Source organism: Crocuta crocuta, unplaced genomic scaffold, assembly GCF_008692635.1.
Source record: "Crocuta crocuta isolate KB4526 unplaced genomic scaffold, BGI_CrCroc_1.0 scaffold248, whole genome shotgun sequence".
In the NCBI taxonomy this organism is placed as follows: domain Eukaryota; kingdom Metazoa; phylum Chordata; class Mammalia; order Carnivora; family Hyaenidae; genus Crocuta; species Crocuta crocuta.
In genome coordinates this window covers 5722412-5736268 of record NW_027532409.1, presented here as the reverse complement: position 1 = coordinate 5736268, position 13857 = coordinate 5722412, and the positions used below count along the sequence as shown (strand labels likewise).

The window sequence follows — 13857 nt, the reverse complement described above, 5'->3', positions numbered from 1 at the left end:
GGGGGGGGCAGGGCTGACACACTCCCACCAGCCCCGGCCTCGCCCTGGTTGGGATGCACGAGCCCTCACCTCTCTCGGCCGTTCCAGCTCCGTCTGCAGCACCTGCTTGGCCAGCTCAGTCTCGATGAGCCGCTGCCGAAGTTCCTCGTTCTCCTCCTCCAGCCGCGCCCGTTTCTTCTCCACCGTCTCCAGCTCCTTATGCAGCCGCACAGAGATGTCCTTAGAGACCTGAACGAGGGTGGGTGATGAGCAGGGACCACATGGCCTTGGCTGCAGAGCAATCCCCCAAGCAGAAAGGGTCTCTCATCATCCCCACTTAGCAGATGAGGAAACTGAGGCACAGAGAACTCAGTAGGGGGTGGAGTCACACAACCAGGAAGCAGCAGGGGCAAAACCCAAACCCAGGCACCCTGCGTTCCCAATGTCTATATCACAGCTCAGTCCCCACAGAGCTGTAGAGACCTGCCTGTTCTTAGCAAGGCCTTTTCATTCACCTGAGGCATTCGGTGCTTCTAACTCTCACAAGAGCCTGTGGCGGGGCCAGAAGCTCATTTCAAAGGGAGGGAAGTGAGCTGAAGTGGAAACCAGAGCAAGATGGGTGGTCCCAGAGCCATGTGGATCCCATCTCTGCCAGTGACCAGCACGTGATCCTGGGCAAATCATTTCCCCACTCTGCGCCTCAGTATCCTTAACTACAAAATGGGTGCAATAATAGCAGCAACCTTGTGGGCCCAACAGGAGGACTGAATCTGCTCTTACACAAAAACCTTGGCCTTGGGCCAGCACAGCGAGTGCTGGGTGAGTGGTGATGCTGAAGCTCAGAGAGGGGCATGACTTGCTGGAGGTCATAGTGTGACCCCGAGGCTGGTGTCCAGTTGTCTGGGACAGAGAACATGCTGTCAATGACAAAGGCTGGGCTTATGTCCAAGTCACCCCTACAGAAAAGAGCTAACAGAGCTGCAAACTCTAATCCTGTTCCCAGGGCTCGGCAGCAAAAGCACCCCATTTCCTGGAGGACACCCTGGGGGTCCAAGGCCAGGAAAGGGAGCCTCTGGGGATGAGGAAGGCCCTTCCGAACTGGTAAATCACAACTACTCCAAAGTGGTCGAGGCACTACCATTTGTTGAATACCTACTGTGTGCCAGATTCATTCATCTTCACCCCAATTCTGTCTGAGGTTCACAGCATAAGTGACTTGGCTTGGGGGCATGCAAAGCAAGTGGGAGCTGAGCTGGGGGGAGCCCCTGGGATTTGCCTGAGGGGCCAGCATGGTCAGGGCTCTGAGAAGGGGTCCCAGGGCTTTGCCAGCAAGAGGTATGTGAGGAACAGACAGCCCAATGCCCATGCCTGCCAGGCTCGGAAACAACTATGGCACCTCCTCCAGGCCGGAAGGGATGAGGGCCCTCCCTGGCTCTGCCCTCTGCCTGGGCCCAGGCCCAGCTCGGCATGGACCTGTTGGCAATGTGCAAGGCAGGCCAGGAAAAACAACGGTCAGAGAGGAAATTCAGCGCTGCCTCCCCCTCCCTCTGGTGCCCACTGCCGCTCCCAGAAGCTGGCCCCCAGCTTCCCTAGGCCACCAAACTTTCCCTGTCCACAAAGTGGGATGAGCAACCCCCCAATATCAGAATAAGGACTTTGCAGGTGGGGGAAACCAGACCAAATCTGATCCCAACACTGCGTGTGCATGGCCCACAGCCAATTTATTTATACATTTGAAGTCTTACCGTGGTCATTGGTAAGTGGGGTTGATACAGCCTACTCCCAAGGGCTGCTGTGAGGAATAAATGACATAGTCCTTGGGCTGGTGGCCAGAACACCAAGGAATATAATTTGTTAAAACATTGTCAGGATCAGTGCTTCACCTCCGTGCACTGATTTTATCGGATCTGGCCCGGTACCCCACAACCTCCCTCTTGAGTTTGGTGTCAGGGTTTTTGCTGGAGGTATTCAACTCCAGGCTCTGGGCTATGGTCCCAAGTTTGGGGCTATTAGGTCATCCAGAAAGCCCCTGTCCTGATAAATACTCCATTCATTCATTCACTCATCCATCCATCCATCCATCCATCCATTCATCCTGCTTAGGCCCCAGGGGCAGGAGTGGTGGGGCACAGAGATCAAGTCCCCAGACCATGCCTGGGGTCCTTCACATCTCTGTGTCCCACCAGTAGCGTGGGGTCTGGTACACGCTGGTGCCAAATAAATGCTTGTTGGAGAACAAACAAATCCAAGGTTCCAAAAAGCTAAAAGGGAGATGAAGGAGCAAATGACTGAAATATGGGGAGCTGCACTTACTGCTCCCTCAACCACCCACCCCACCCACTGTCCAGGGAGGGCTGCGTCCCTGACAGGTGTGAGGGCTCAGCACCTGGAGGCTCCCCTCCTAACTATGGTCCCCCTTGGGGCCAGCTCTTCTCCATCCCTGCCATGGCCTCAACCTGGGAGGCAACACTCTCCACCAAGAAGACATGACCCATGTGGATTCCGGGATCCTCTTGGGTTCATAAATGACTCTATTGATGTCATCCCTTCCATGAGTCCCCAGGCTCCTTCTGCTCCATTCGCCACATGATCTCCATCCTCATTTGTCCCCCACCCCCAAGAGTTGCAATGTCAGGAAAGCCCAACCCCAGGCAGCTCACAGGATTCAAGTGTGAACAAAAGAGCCTTTAATTTCAGATCCCACAGAACCCTGTGTCACCCGTGGAAGCCCATGAGAGCAAAGAGCATGTGTGTGGCCTGGATGGCAGGAATCTGGTGGCCTCAGCCTGTCCTTTCCTGTCTCTGAGCCTCAGTGGTCCTGGGTGCCCTCGCCTCTCACAGATCAGCTGTCACTTCCTGACATCATGTGCCTTTCAGGGAAGGGCTTTACTGTCCCCATTGTGAGGTTCAGAAAAGAAAGGTCACTTGCCCGAGGTCACACAGCTAGAAAGCTACAGAACCAAGGTTTGGAATCAGGGGGGTCAACTCTAGACTCCTGCTCTCAACCTGAACCTGTTTTTGGCCCAAAGCTTGAAGACACATTAATATCAGCACTAAAAGTATTAAAAATAAGCCCAGCAGTGGGCTCACTGTGTCAGATGCTCACAGGGCCCCACCTGCTGGTCTCATCTCTTCCTCTTATGATCCTCCCAACTGCTCCCGGGGTAGGGGGCTGAGATACGGGGCTGAGATACCACGGGAGGTGAAGCAGCTGCAGCTTCCGGACACCAGGGCAAATCCCCAAGGCGCAAACAATGCGCTCAGCCATGAGGTCACTGTTTATAGCACGGAGGCCTGGCTCCTGCCAAACACAACCAGCAGCCATCAGACCACAGCCCTCCCCTCCCCCACCATGGGAGGGCCTCTGGCTCCGGGGCCTGGGCCTCGGGCCGCAGGGTGTTCCTGTCCCTGTCACTCTGAATTCTCAGGGAGGGGGAATGGGCTCTGGGGCCTGGGGCTCTGCATTGTGAACAAGCCCTCCCGGGATTCTCATCCACAGGCTGAGATTCAGCCCCCTCCCCTTCCATGCCCTTGCCCCAGCCACTTCTCCTACTAGTGCTTAGAAGTTCTTCTCCTGAACGATAACACCACGACCAACGTTTTCTGGCCTGCTAGGTGAGCACTCGGAACCAGATTCTGTCGTCAGCACTCTCTTTACTTGGGTTATTTCGTTTTAGCCTCACAAAAATTTCCATGGGTAGAAACTAGTTTTATCTTACTTTTCCACATGGGGAAACTGAGGCTCAGAGATGGGAAGGAGCTCTCCGAAGGTCACACGCCAAGCAAGTGGCAGCGTAGGTCTCTGTACAACCATCACACTGCCCTCCACACGCTGAGCAACGTTCCTGCTGAGGTTCTGTGGGGTCCTGCAGGCGGTGAGGACCACAGACAAGGAGCCCAGGGGAGGGGGACACCAAGGCCTGAGGTTTTACTGGTGGCGCTTTCACAAAAACCTATCTGCTCCATAAAACCACTGGAACTGCAAAAGCCCTATGGGTTTGGCTGCTCTAAGCTCTATATTTAACAGAAGGGGAAACTGAGGTCCCAAGAGGTGGCCCCATGCCAGTCGGGGCATAGGCCAAGGAGCTGGCAGAGCAGGTCAGAGAATCTTGAGAGATACCCAGCTCCGGGGGGGCAGGGGGGGTCTCCACTTGGGTCCATCAGGCCCTCCCAGGAGATAGCAAAGAAGTCACAATTCTGAGAACCCCCAAAATGCCGGAGAATAACCCAGGCACTCGCAGCGGAGTGCGGAGGCCAGAGGCATCCAGCCCAGGCCTGCAGGGATGAGCTCAGCGCTCCAGCTGCAGCGGCAGGGGAGAAGAGGGAGAGAAAGGGGAGAGAAGGGGGCAAGGTGGATGCTGATTGGCTAGTTCAAATCCCAACAGAAGGGGTGGCTTCCCCCAGCCCAGAGCTCAGCGATACCCCCTCCCACACGCTCGCCAGCTGCTCTCGGCTCCTCCCAGAGAGGCACTGGCCCTCCAGCCCGCGCCTCCTCCCGCCCTCCTCCCTCCAAGGCTGACTCCGGTCAGCCCCAGCCCCAAATCTGCAACCAAACCTAGGCCCAAACTCTACTTGTCTGAGCTTCCCTGGCTCTTCCTCACCGCACACACCCTCAACCTGGAGTTTGAATTCAAACCTGGAGTTTGAATATTAGAGCAACCATTTATCCCGGGAGCTGCCTTGTCAGGTAGCTTTGCGGGGAGACACCTTTCTGAGCTCAGTTTCCACAGCTGCACAACAGACCTATAATCCCACTGCGCATGTGCAAGGCCAGCCGGCCACGCGAGCCTGCCCGTGGCTGGTTGGCTGGCACTCACTGCTCACCTCCGCCTCCAGCGTTCCTCCTCTGCCCTCCTGGTTCAAGCCCACTTCTCCCGCAGCCCTCAGTTCAGAAGTCGGCCCTGCAGGAAGGGGCCCCTTGGGTCCCCGGGCTGCACCAGGCGCCCCCACCCCCAGCTCCTACATTCTCCTGAGTTCTGAGAGCAAGAGGCTGAGCTTGGGTCAGAGGCCTGAGAGCAAGAGGCTGGGCTAAGTTCTCAGCCCCCAGACCAGGGCCCACACACACAGGCAGGGTGGATTGCTCTTCTGGGGGCCCCTCCTGCCAGCCTCCAGCCCAATTCTCTCCTGCTTCGCAAGGCAGGGAGCGGGGCAGTCAGGCTCGAGAGGCTGATAAGTCTGCACTGGACCAAGGACACAGAGTGTCAGTGTAACCTTGAACAGGTACTTCCTGTCTCTGAGCCTCACTTTCCTCATCCAGAAAATGGGAATAATAAAAGCTAACATTTTTTAGTGTTTATGGTGACATTTTACCTTTACGATCTCTTCTAACCCTCATAGAACCCTGTGAGGCAGGGGCTGCTGTTATACCCATTTTACAGATGAGGAAGTTGAAACTCAGGGGGCTTGCTCAAAATCACAAAAATTGGGCACATTGGAGTCAAGGTTTAAATAAGCCTATCCAGGCCTTCGCTACTCATTAGCACAATAAAGAAACCTCCACAGGGGCACCTGGGTGGCTCAGTCGGTTAAGCAGTTAAGCATCCGACTTCGGCTCAGGTCATGATCTCACAGTTTGTGGGTTTGAGCCCCGAGGGCTCTGTGCTGACAGCTAGCTCAGAGCCTGGAGCTTGCTTCGGATTCTGTGTCTCTTCTCTCTGGCCCTCCCCTGCTCATGCTGTCTCTCTCTCTCTCTCTCTCTCTCGTCTCTCTCTCTCAGAAATAAATAAAACATTTTTAAAAATTTAAAAAAATAAAAAAGAAACCTCCACAGACAAGGCAAGGACAGGGCAGGGACAACTCGAAGCCCAGCACCAGGTGTGGGAATGGCTGCTGTTAATAGGATTCGTAGTTATGCTCTCACGTTGGGACACTCCCGAGAAACGGGCTGTCAGTTCACCAGGAACCCCCACTTTGCAGACGAGCAAGCTGAGGCCCAGAGAGGTGGGGTAACTTGCTCAAGCACACACGGGGGCAAGCTGTGGGTTGACCCGGCCTCCACTTGGGCCTGCGCTCCCAACTCCAGGAGGGGTAACTATGAGGCTGGGGGAGGCCCAGAGCTCACCTTGACGTCCTGCTCCAGCCCGCGGATGAGCTCTCCGTCCACCTGGCCGGTCTGGGCGGCACGGAGGCTGCGGCGCTCAGCCTTGCGCAGCCGGTACTGCAGGATGCGGCAGGTCTTGCTGGCCTGGTCCAGCTGCTGCCGGAGCTCCTGCAACTGGTACACGTCCTCCTCCATGTAGACATCCCGCATCTCCAGCATCTCTGCGCGCAGCTCCTCGATCTCATCCTGCGGGGCAGGGGGGAGGGGGGGCGGTCAGCTGGCTGGGCCCATGGCAGTCTCTGAATGCAGGCCACACCCAGGGCTGTTCTAGGTGCCTCTGGGGGCCTGGGTGTGGTAGGCTGAATAACAGCCCCCCAAAGATGTCCATGTCCTAACTCTCAGAATCTGTGAGTTACCTTCCGTGATAAAAGGGACTCTGCAAATGAGACTGAGGATTTTGAGATTGGGAAATTTTCCTGTATCAGACGTGGGTGGGCCAATGTAATCACAAGGGTCCTTATGAGAAGGAGGCAAGGGGATCAAAGTGGGAGAAGGTGACGCGACAACAGAGGGAGAGGTTAGAGGGACGTGCTCTGAAGATGGAGGAAGGGCCTCGAACAGGCGGCCTCCCGAAGCTGGACCGGGGACTGGATCCTCCCGCCAGAGCCTACCATGTGGCCTTGCCAAAGTAGCCCTGCCGATGCCTTCATTGTCAGACTTCTAACCTCCCAAATTGGGAGATAATAATCTGGGATTATTGTAAGCCAGTCAATTTGTGGTAATTTGCTCCAGCAGCAATAGGAACCTGCCACACCGGGGAAGCAGAACAGGCTCATTGAACAAGCATTTGTGGGCACCAACCATGTGCCAGGCCCCGTGCCAAGCGTGGGGATGGGAAGGGACGGTGCTGACCAAGACTAATGTGCCCCCTTGTGTATCTTCTGCATGGAGCCCCACGTCTCACTGGGGAGACACACGATAACCAACAAATTTTAAACATCCAAGTAAATGGCAAGAAACAAAAAAACCCCACCTGGGTAATATGCTAGAGTAATGGGGAAAGGCTGTGTCCTAGAGCAGGGTCAGGGCGGCCATCTCCAAAGAAGGGACATTTGATCTGAGGGAAGAAGGAACAGCCACGCAGAGAGAGAGAGAGACAGGGAGAGAGGCCCCTAGGCAGAGGGTCCAGAGTGTGCAAAGGCTCAGAGGCAGGACAGAGCTCAGTAGGTCAGAATACAGCAAGGTGGCAGGGTTGCTAGAGGAAGGGTAAGCTGAGGCTGGGGAAACAGACAGGGGTCGGCCATCTAGGGCCCTGAAGGGCCAAACAAAGAGTTTGGGGTTTGGGTGTTAAGTGGAGGGTGCTGGGGGATGACCTCACTTCCCCAGGGTAGCCCCTGGCCACCTGTCACCAGCTCCCAGATGTCCCTTCCTTCCCCTTTATCACCAAGAGTACATCTGCAATTCTTCATCTGATAGCTTGTCTCCCAGAGATTCTGTGAGTGAGTCTCTGGGGGGCTGCCCCACGTCTACCTCGCTCACCGCTATATCCCCCACACCCAGCACGGGCCTAGCATCCCATAGGCTCCCAACAAACATTAACTGAATGAGTAAACACATGTCTGGTTAGGTAAACAACCCCCCAAACAACATATTAACATGAAACAATCAATAGACAGAGTGGGATGAGTGAGCAGAAGAAATGGATAATTATTATGTGTCATAACAAATGTGGAAACTGAGTCACAAATGGAAATAATAAGATCTACTCTTAGGATGACTAAACGAATTAAATAAGATTGTATGCTGAAAAGGGAAACTGAGTCACAGGGGAGGCATGATTTGCCAAAGGCATCCCTGAGAAGCCAGAGAAAGCAACTAAGGACAGTGCTGACGGGGGCAGCGGGGTGGGTCCAAGAAGCAAAAAAACAACTCTTCGGGCCCTTGAGATGGACACAATCTGGAGAGTGTGGTCACCAGCCCTCTGCGCCTTTCTCTGCCCACAGAAAATGGGTGGCTCCCTACGAGGGCATGGCCTGGGGCTGTCCAGTGCCCCCCCCCCCCGACGCCCCCGAGACTGGGTAGGTCAGTTTAATTCAGGAGCAGCATCAGGAAGAGGCCGGTTCTTAGTGTGAAAGCTCATCCATCTGACTCCTGTGGACTATTTCCCAAACGGTTCTGAACTCAGGAGAGGAAGACGGAGGGAATACTATCTGCTTCGGAGGGAACAGTGTCTCTTCTCCCAGCTCCAAAAGATCCTGTCCTCTTCCCACCATCAGCCGAAGGGCTTAATCCCCACTTGCCACCACGGCCTCTCCCCCAGGGATGGCTTCAGCAGCAGCCCCCAGGTGGAAGATTCTGCCCCCACTGTAGGAACGGTCGCCTCACCAGGACCGAGGCTCCACCTCCGTCGCGATACACACACAGACTCACCACCACCACCACCCTGCCAAGTGGACAGAACTAAAAGTGGAAAAAGAGGAAGTGGGGCAGTCAATGATCACACCAGTCAAAAGAAATGAGGAAATGAGGGGTCCACACGCCACTTCAGCCAGTGGATTAAGGAAGCATAAAGGAAACAGCACTCAGGAAGTGCAGGCCAGTCAGCTAAATCCAAGCTAAACCAGCCTCCAGGGGAGCCTGTGTTCAAGCCCCCTCCATGCTATTTACTAGCATCTCACTTACCCTCACTGCAGTCACACTGACAGGACCTGGTGATGGGGATATGGAGGTCTGAGTGGACCTGAAGCTCAGGATCAACCAAGGGGAAGTGCAGGGAACACACAAGCTCATTAATGTTGGGCTACATTAACAGATATAGGGCATTTAAGTCACAGGAGGTGACATCCCTCGACACAGGACCACATCCAGGGCACTAGAGTCATTTGGGGGATCATTTATTTCTTTAACTTTTAAATGAGTGGCTTTTCTATTTATAAAACTGAACTGTGATCCTAGGGACAGTTTTGAAAGTACAGAAAAGATACATCACTCATAATTCCTCCACCTGCTCCTAAATCACAGTGGCTCTCAAGGTGTGGTTCCCGGACCAGCAGCATATAGCCATCACTGGGGAACTTGTCAGAAATCCTCACACCTCCACAGAGACCTAATGAATCAGAAACTTGGGGGTGGGCTCCCCAAGTGACTCTAATGCAGGGGGTTTCCTTCCAGTCTTTTCCCTAAAAGGGCCAGAGCCATCTGGGGCAGCACCACAAGACCAGGGCCTGACACAGAGCAGGGACTCACTAAGCATCTATTGAAAACGTGAATGAATGAATGATTTTTCTCACATGAGCAGCTGTCTCTCCAGGGCCCGCCCTTCACCACAGTCAGTTTCTAGAAAGGCAGGATGTTGCATTCCTGCCAGCTCCATCTCTCCATGGGGCTGAGGGGGGCCCAGGCGCTCGGGGGGGGGGGACCCTCGTCCCAGCTGCAGGAGGAACGCCGGTCAGCCCCTCCTGGCACGGCCTGGGTAAGAGAGTGCATCCACAAAGGGCAGCCTGTGGCCCGCACGGGCCGGGTCTGCTGGGACGCGGGCAGCAGAAGCTGGTGAACGCAGGACTTGGGCAGGGGCTGAGCTTTTGGCCTGCGGTGGGGCCAGGGAAAGGGGCTGCTAGGCCATAGGGAGGGGAGCCAGAAGGGCAGGACCTTGCTTCATTCTAGAGGTTCTTAGACCTCACTGAGCTTCCGAATCTTCCAGGGCTGCTCAGTCCAACAGTCCCAGCCCCTACAAAGCCCTCCCGTGACAGTCTGCACCAGCTGACAGAGCTGGGGGCTGGGGAGGGGAGCTCAGCCTTCCCAGCTCCCTCTCAGACAGTTCAGAGGCCTTCCTGCTCCTCTCCTCCCTCCCAGACCCCCCCATCCACGTGGGAGCGGGAGGGAGGGGCCAAACTCCACCAGACTCAACAGGCCCAGTGGCTGCCCAGCAAGATTGCTGGAGACTCCCCAACACTAGTAGGGGAACCCCAAACCCCATACTCCCCTGCAGACAGGAAAAGGCCACCTCGGAAACCGGGGGCCCTGATTCTCAACCTCACCGTCAGAAAGGCCAGCCTAAAGAAGCCGAGGAAAGGTGCTCAGACCAGGCATGGCCTGCCAGCCCCCAGACAATGCCATCCAGCCCCCGTGGCCACTCTTTCAAGCTGACTTCTGTTCCCCTTGAAGTTTAGCCTGATTATTTAGGACTGGGAAGGGGTGTGGGGAGGGGTAGGAAGAGAGACTATTCTGCCTACTGCCAGAGTAGTCTTTATAGAAAATGTTTATTTTGCTCTAATTACAGTGGTAATTCCTATTTATTGGAGATAATTTGGAAAAAAAAAAAAAAAAGCAGGTCACTTTCTGTCTCCTCCACTATTTCCCACTGGCTTCTCTGATTAGGTCCAAGCCCCTTCTCTGCATTAGGTCCAGCTGAACCCACGCTGTTGGTCTCCTCCCCATTCCTGTCTTGCTCCCTGCCTCCTCCACCCCCCACATCCAGCTATGCCAGGTCTAGAAAATAGCTACCATCTCGGGGCACATGGCTGGCTCAGCCACTAAAACAGGTGACTCAATCGCAAGGTTGTAAGTTTGAGCCTCACACTGGGGGTAGAGATTACTTAAAAATAAAATCTGAAAGAAAAAAAGGAAGGAAGGAAGAAAGCTACCATGAATGGGAAGGCTCACTAATGACAAGAAAGAAAAGAAAGAAAGAAAGAAAGAAAGAAAGAAAGAAAGAAAGAAAGAAAGAAAGAAAGAAAGAAAGAAAGAAAGGAGGGAGGGAGGGAAGGAAGGAAGGAAGGAAGAGCCTGGGTGGCTCAGTCAGTTAAGCGTCCGACTTCGGCTCAGGTCATGATCTCACAGTTTGTGGGTTCAAGCCCTGCATGGGGCTCTGTGCTGACAGCTCAGAGCCTGGAGCCTGTTTCAGATTCTGTGTCTCCCTCTCTCTCTGCCCCTCCACCACTCATGCTCTGTTTCTTTCTGTCTCAATAATAAATAAACATAAAAAAAATTAAAAGAAAGAAAGAAAGAGAAGGGGAGGGAAAGAAAGAAAGAAAGAAAGAAAGAAAGAAAGAAAGAAAGAAAGAAAGAAAGAAAAGAGAAAGAAAAGAAAAGAAAAGAAAAGAAAAGAAAAGAAAAGAAAAGAAAAGAAAAGAAAAAAGAAAGCAAGCTACCATCAATGGGGAGGCTAACGACCCAGCAGCCCTGGCCCAAGCACATACATGCACAGTAATGTGATCCTCTTTCCAACCCTGTGAGGTTGATATTGAAAATGTTCCCTTTTTGCAGATGAGAAAACTGAGGCTCCAAAGTTTCCCAGAGCTGCTCAAGCAAGGGAGCGGTAGAGCTGGAATCCAGACAGGACCTTAACTGTATTCTACTCCCAGGTTTGCTTGGGCTAATCCCTCTGCTGGAATGGCCTTTGTCAGGCTAACTCCTAATGTACGTCATCCTTCCAGAACATTCTCTTCCTCCCCACATCCCCAAACCACACACTCTGAACTCCATTCTTCTCTGTGCTAACAACTTCAGGTTGCATTTGCCTGCTTTCAAGTCTATCTTCCCCAAGAGCTGGGGGTGGGGAGGGCAAGTGCCAGGTCTGACCCGTGTCTGGTCCCCAGCACAGCCCAGGACAGCCACGCATCACTGTCTACCACTGGATGACTGACTAGAAGGATGAGTATGGCTTCTGCCCTGCCCAGTGTCTCTCTCCACAGACCAGGGCGGTGGGGGAGGGGGACAAGCTCTCCCGATCCCAGCCCCAAGCCAGCTGCAAAGGGTCAGGGAACTCCTGCTTACTCACCCACTCCCTGCCCACAGAGTGCATCTCTGTCCATCCCCCTACACACCCTCCCAATGATCCGTGAGGTCAGCCTGCAGGAAGCAGCCTCTCAGAGGCAGACCCGCTCCCTGAAATGGATTGGTTCCCAGGAATCCTGGAGGAGTTGGCCAGGAAGAATCTCTTGGTCCATTCTGGGCCAGAGGACCAAACATGAGCTCACACTACTGCTAATAATAGCAAGACCTTGCACGGGGCTTCACAGTTTACAAAGACATTCCATCTGAATCATCTCATGGGTCCTCACAGAAACCCCATGGGCAGGCAGGACAGGAATCAGAACCTCTGTTCTAGAGACGAAGAACTGCAGAGAAGCACAGGGAAGGTGGGCTGTGCCCAAACTCACCCAGAGAGACCTCCAAGCAGCACACAGATTGCAGACCTCACATTCTTTCGTCTGCACCAGAATTCAGGGAACCCATCAACTTGGATGGGAAGGGCGAAAAAACAGCATATCTTTACTTCCATCAGCCTCTAACTAAAAATTAACAATTTCCTTCTATTCTGGACAAGCCACAGTGGTAATAGCAGTACCCGTGAGTTTGCCACCAAAAGAAATCACAGATGTTTTCATATCATGTAACAATTGCAGAAATGTCAAAATAGTGTTTACCCTCATCAGTACTTTGAAATCACACTAACTACACTAGTTAATAGACTGGTCAGCAGATCTGATGAGTTAATAAACACATATTTACTATATTATAACTTTGAAGTATGTTTTGATAATTGTAATATATTTGGTTTCCTTTGTGTTTTATTTTAAACACTTAAAAACATTATTCTGAGAATTATTCTCAGCAGAGAGCGTAAAGGCATCCATGGCACAAGAAATGACATAGGCTGTGTTCCTTCCATAGGTGCCTAATCTGTGGGGTCTGGGTTGGCCCCCAGACCCTCTCTCTTCTCCACCAGGGCATAAGGCTAGAGAAGCAGAGCTCTGCTTTCAAGCCACATTTTACTTTATTTTATTGATGTTTATTTATTTTTGAGAGAGAAAGAGAGCATGCAAGTGGCGGGGGCTGGTGCAGACAGAGAGAGAAACAGGATCTGAAGCAGGCTCTGTGCTGACCACAGAGAGCCCCGATAGGGAGCTTGAACTCACGAGCTGTGAAATCATGTCCTGTGCTGAAGTCAGATGCTCAACCGACTGAGACACCCAGGTGCCCCTCAAGCCATATTTAAAATGTTGCAGGAAAGAGGGGCACCTGGGTGGCTCAGTCGGTTGAGCACTGGCCTTCTGCCCAGGTCACGATCTCACAGTTTGTAAGTTCAAGCCCTGCACTGGGCTCATTCCTGTCAGTGCAGAGCCTGCTTTGGATCCTCTGCCCCTCTCTGCTCCTCCTCCACTTGTGCCCTCTCTCTCTCACAATAAATAAACATTTAAAAAAAAAATACCTTAAAAAATAAGTAAACGTTGCAGGAAAGAATGCTTTCTGAAAGAAACCTACACAAATATCAGATGATGAATCTTCGTACAATGAGGACAGGAGGGGGAAGTTTAGGTGTGGGGCCCACTGAACATTTGTAAGTGACTCCAGATAATGCAATTGATAAAACTGGTCTGTAGGAGAAGGTGGTGAGCAAGTCTCTTGAGCTGAAGGGCTGGACAAACTTGAGGCCCCTCTGCAGAAACACAGCAAGTGGCAATGGGTGGTGTGAGCCCAGCAACAGCTGCCAGCCAGCCCTGAGGGAACAGGGATGGAGCCAGGGGGGCTAGAAGGTTCCTGAAGGCAGGAGGAGGTCACCTCTTACCAGCCACCAAGGCAGAACCTACACCAGAGCAGAGGTCCCCAGCTGCCTCCCACCCAAGAGAGTCAGCACCCACAGGGCTTGGGCACCCAGCACCCCCAGGGAACTCTGATGTGAGCGCTGCAGACCTCCGTGGAATACCAAGGCTGAGTCAGGCGCAGGGAGCCAGTGTCTCAACCCAACCAGCTCCCACAGGGACCCCGCACTGCCTGGGTTCCTTCCATTCTGTATGTCTCCCACCTCTTCCCTCTCCATCTCAGACGCCACCTCC

The 13857-nt window shown here is 53.4% G+C and overlaps 1 protein-coding gene across 2 annotated transcripts in view; it reads right to left on the bottom strand.

Moving 5' to 3' along the window:
• The window catches only part of MTCL2 (microtubule crosslinking factor 2), a 66630-nt gene that overhangs the window by 41100 nt on the left and 11673 nt on the right, over positions 1-13857 (bottom strand). For both annotated transcript variants that reach the window (XM_077778835.1, XM_077778834.1), the window contains exons 2-3: positions 6041-6265; positions 70-228 (exon numbers count right to left, since the gene is read on the bottom strand). In XM_077778835.1, the coding sequence (XP_077634961.1) occupies positions 70-228; positions 6041-6265 (384 nt within the window). The remainder of the gene's footprint in view (positions 1-69; positions 229-6040; positions 6266-13857) is intronic.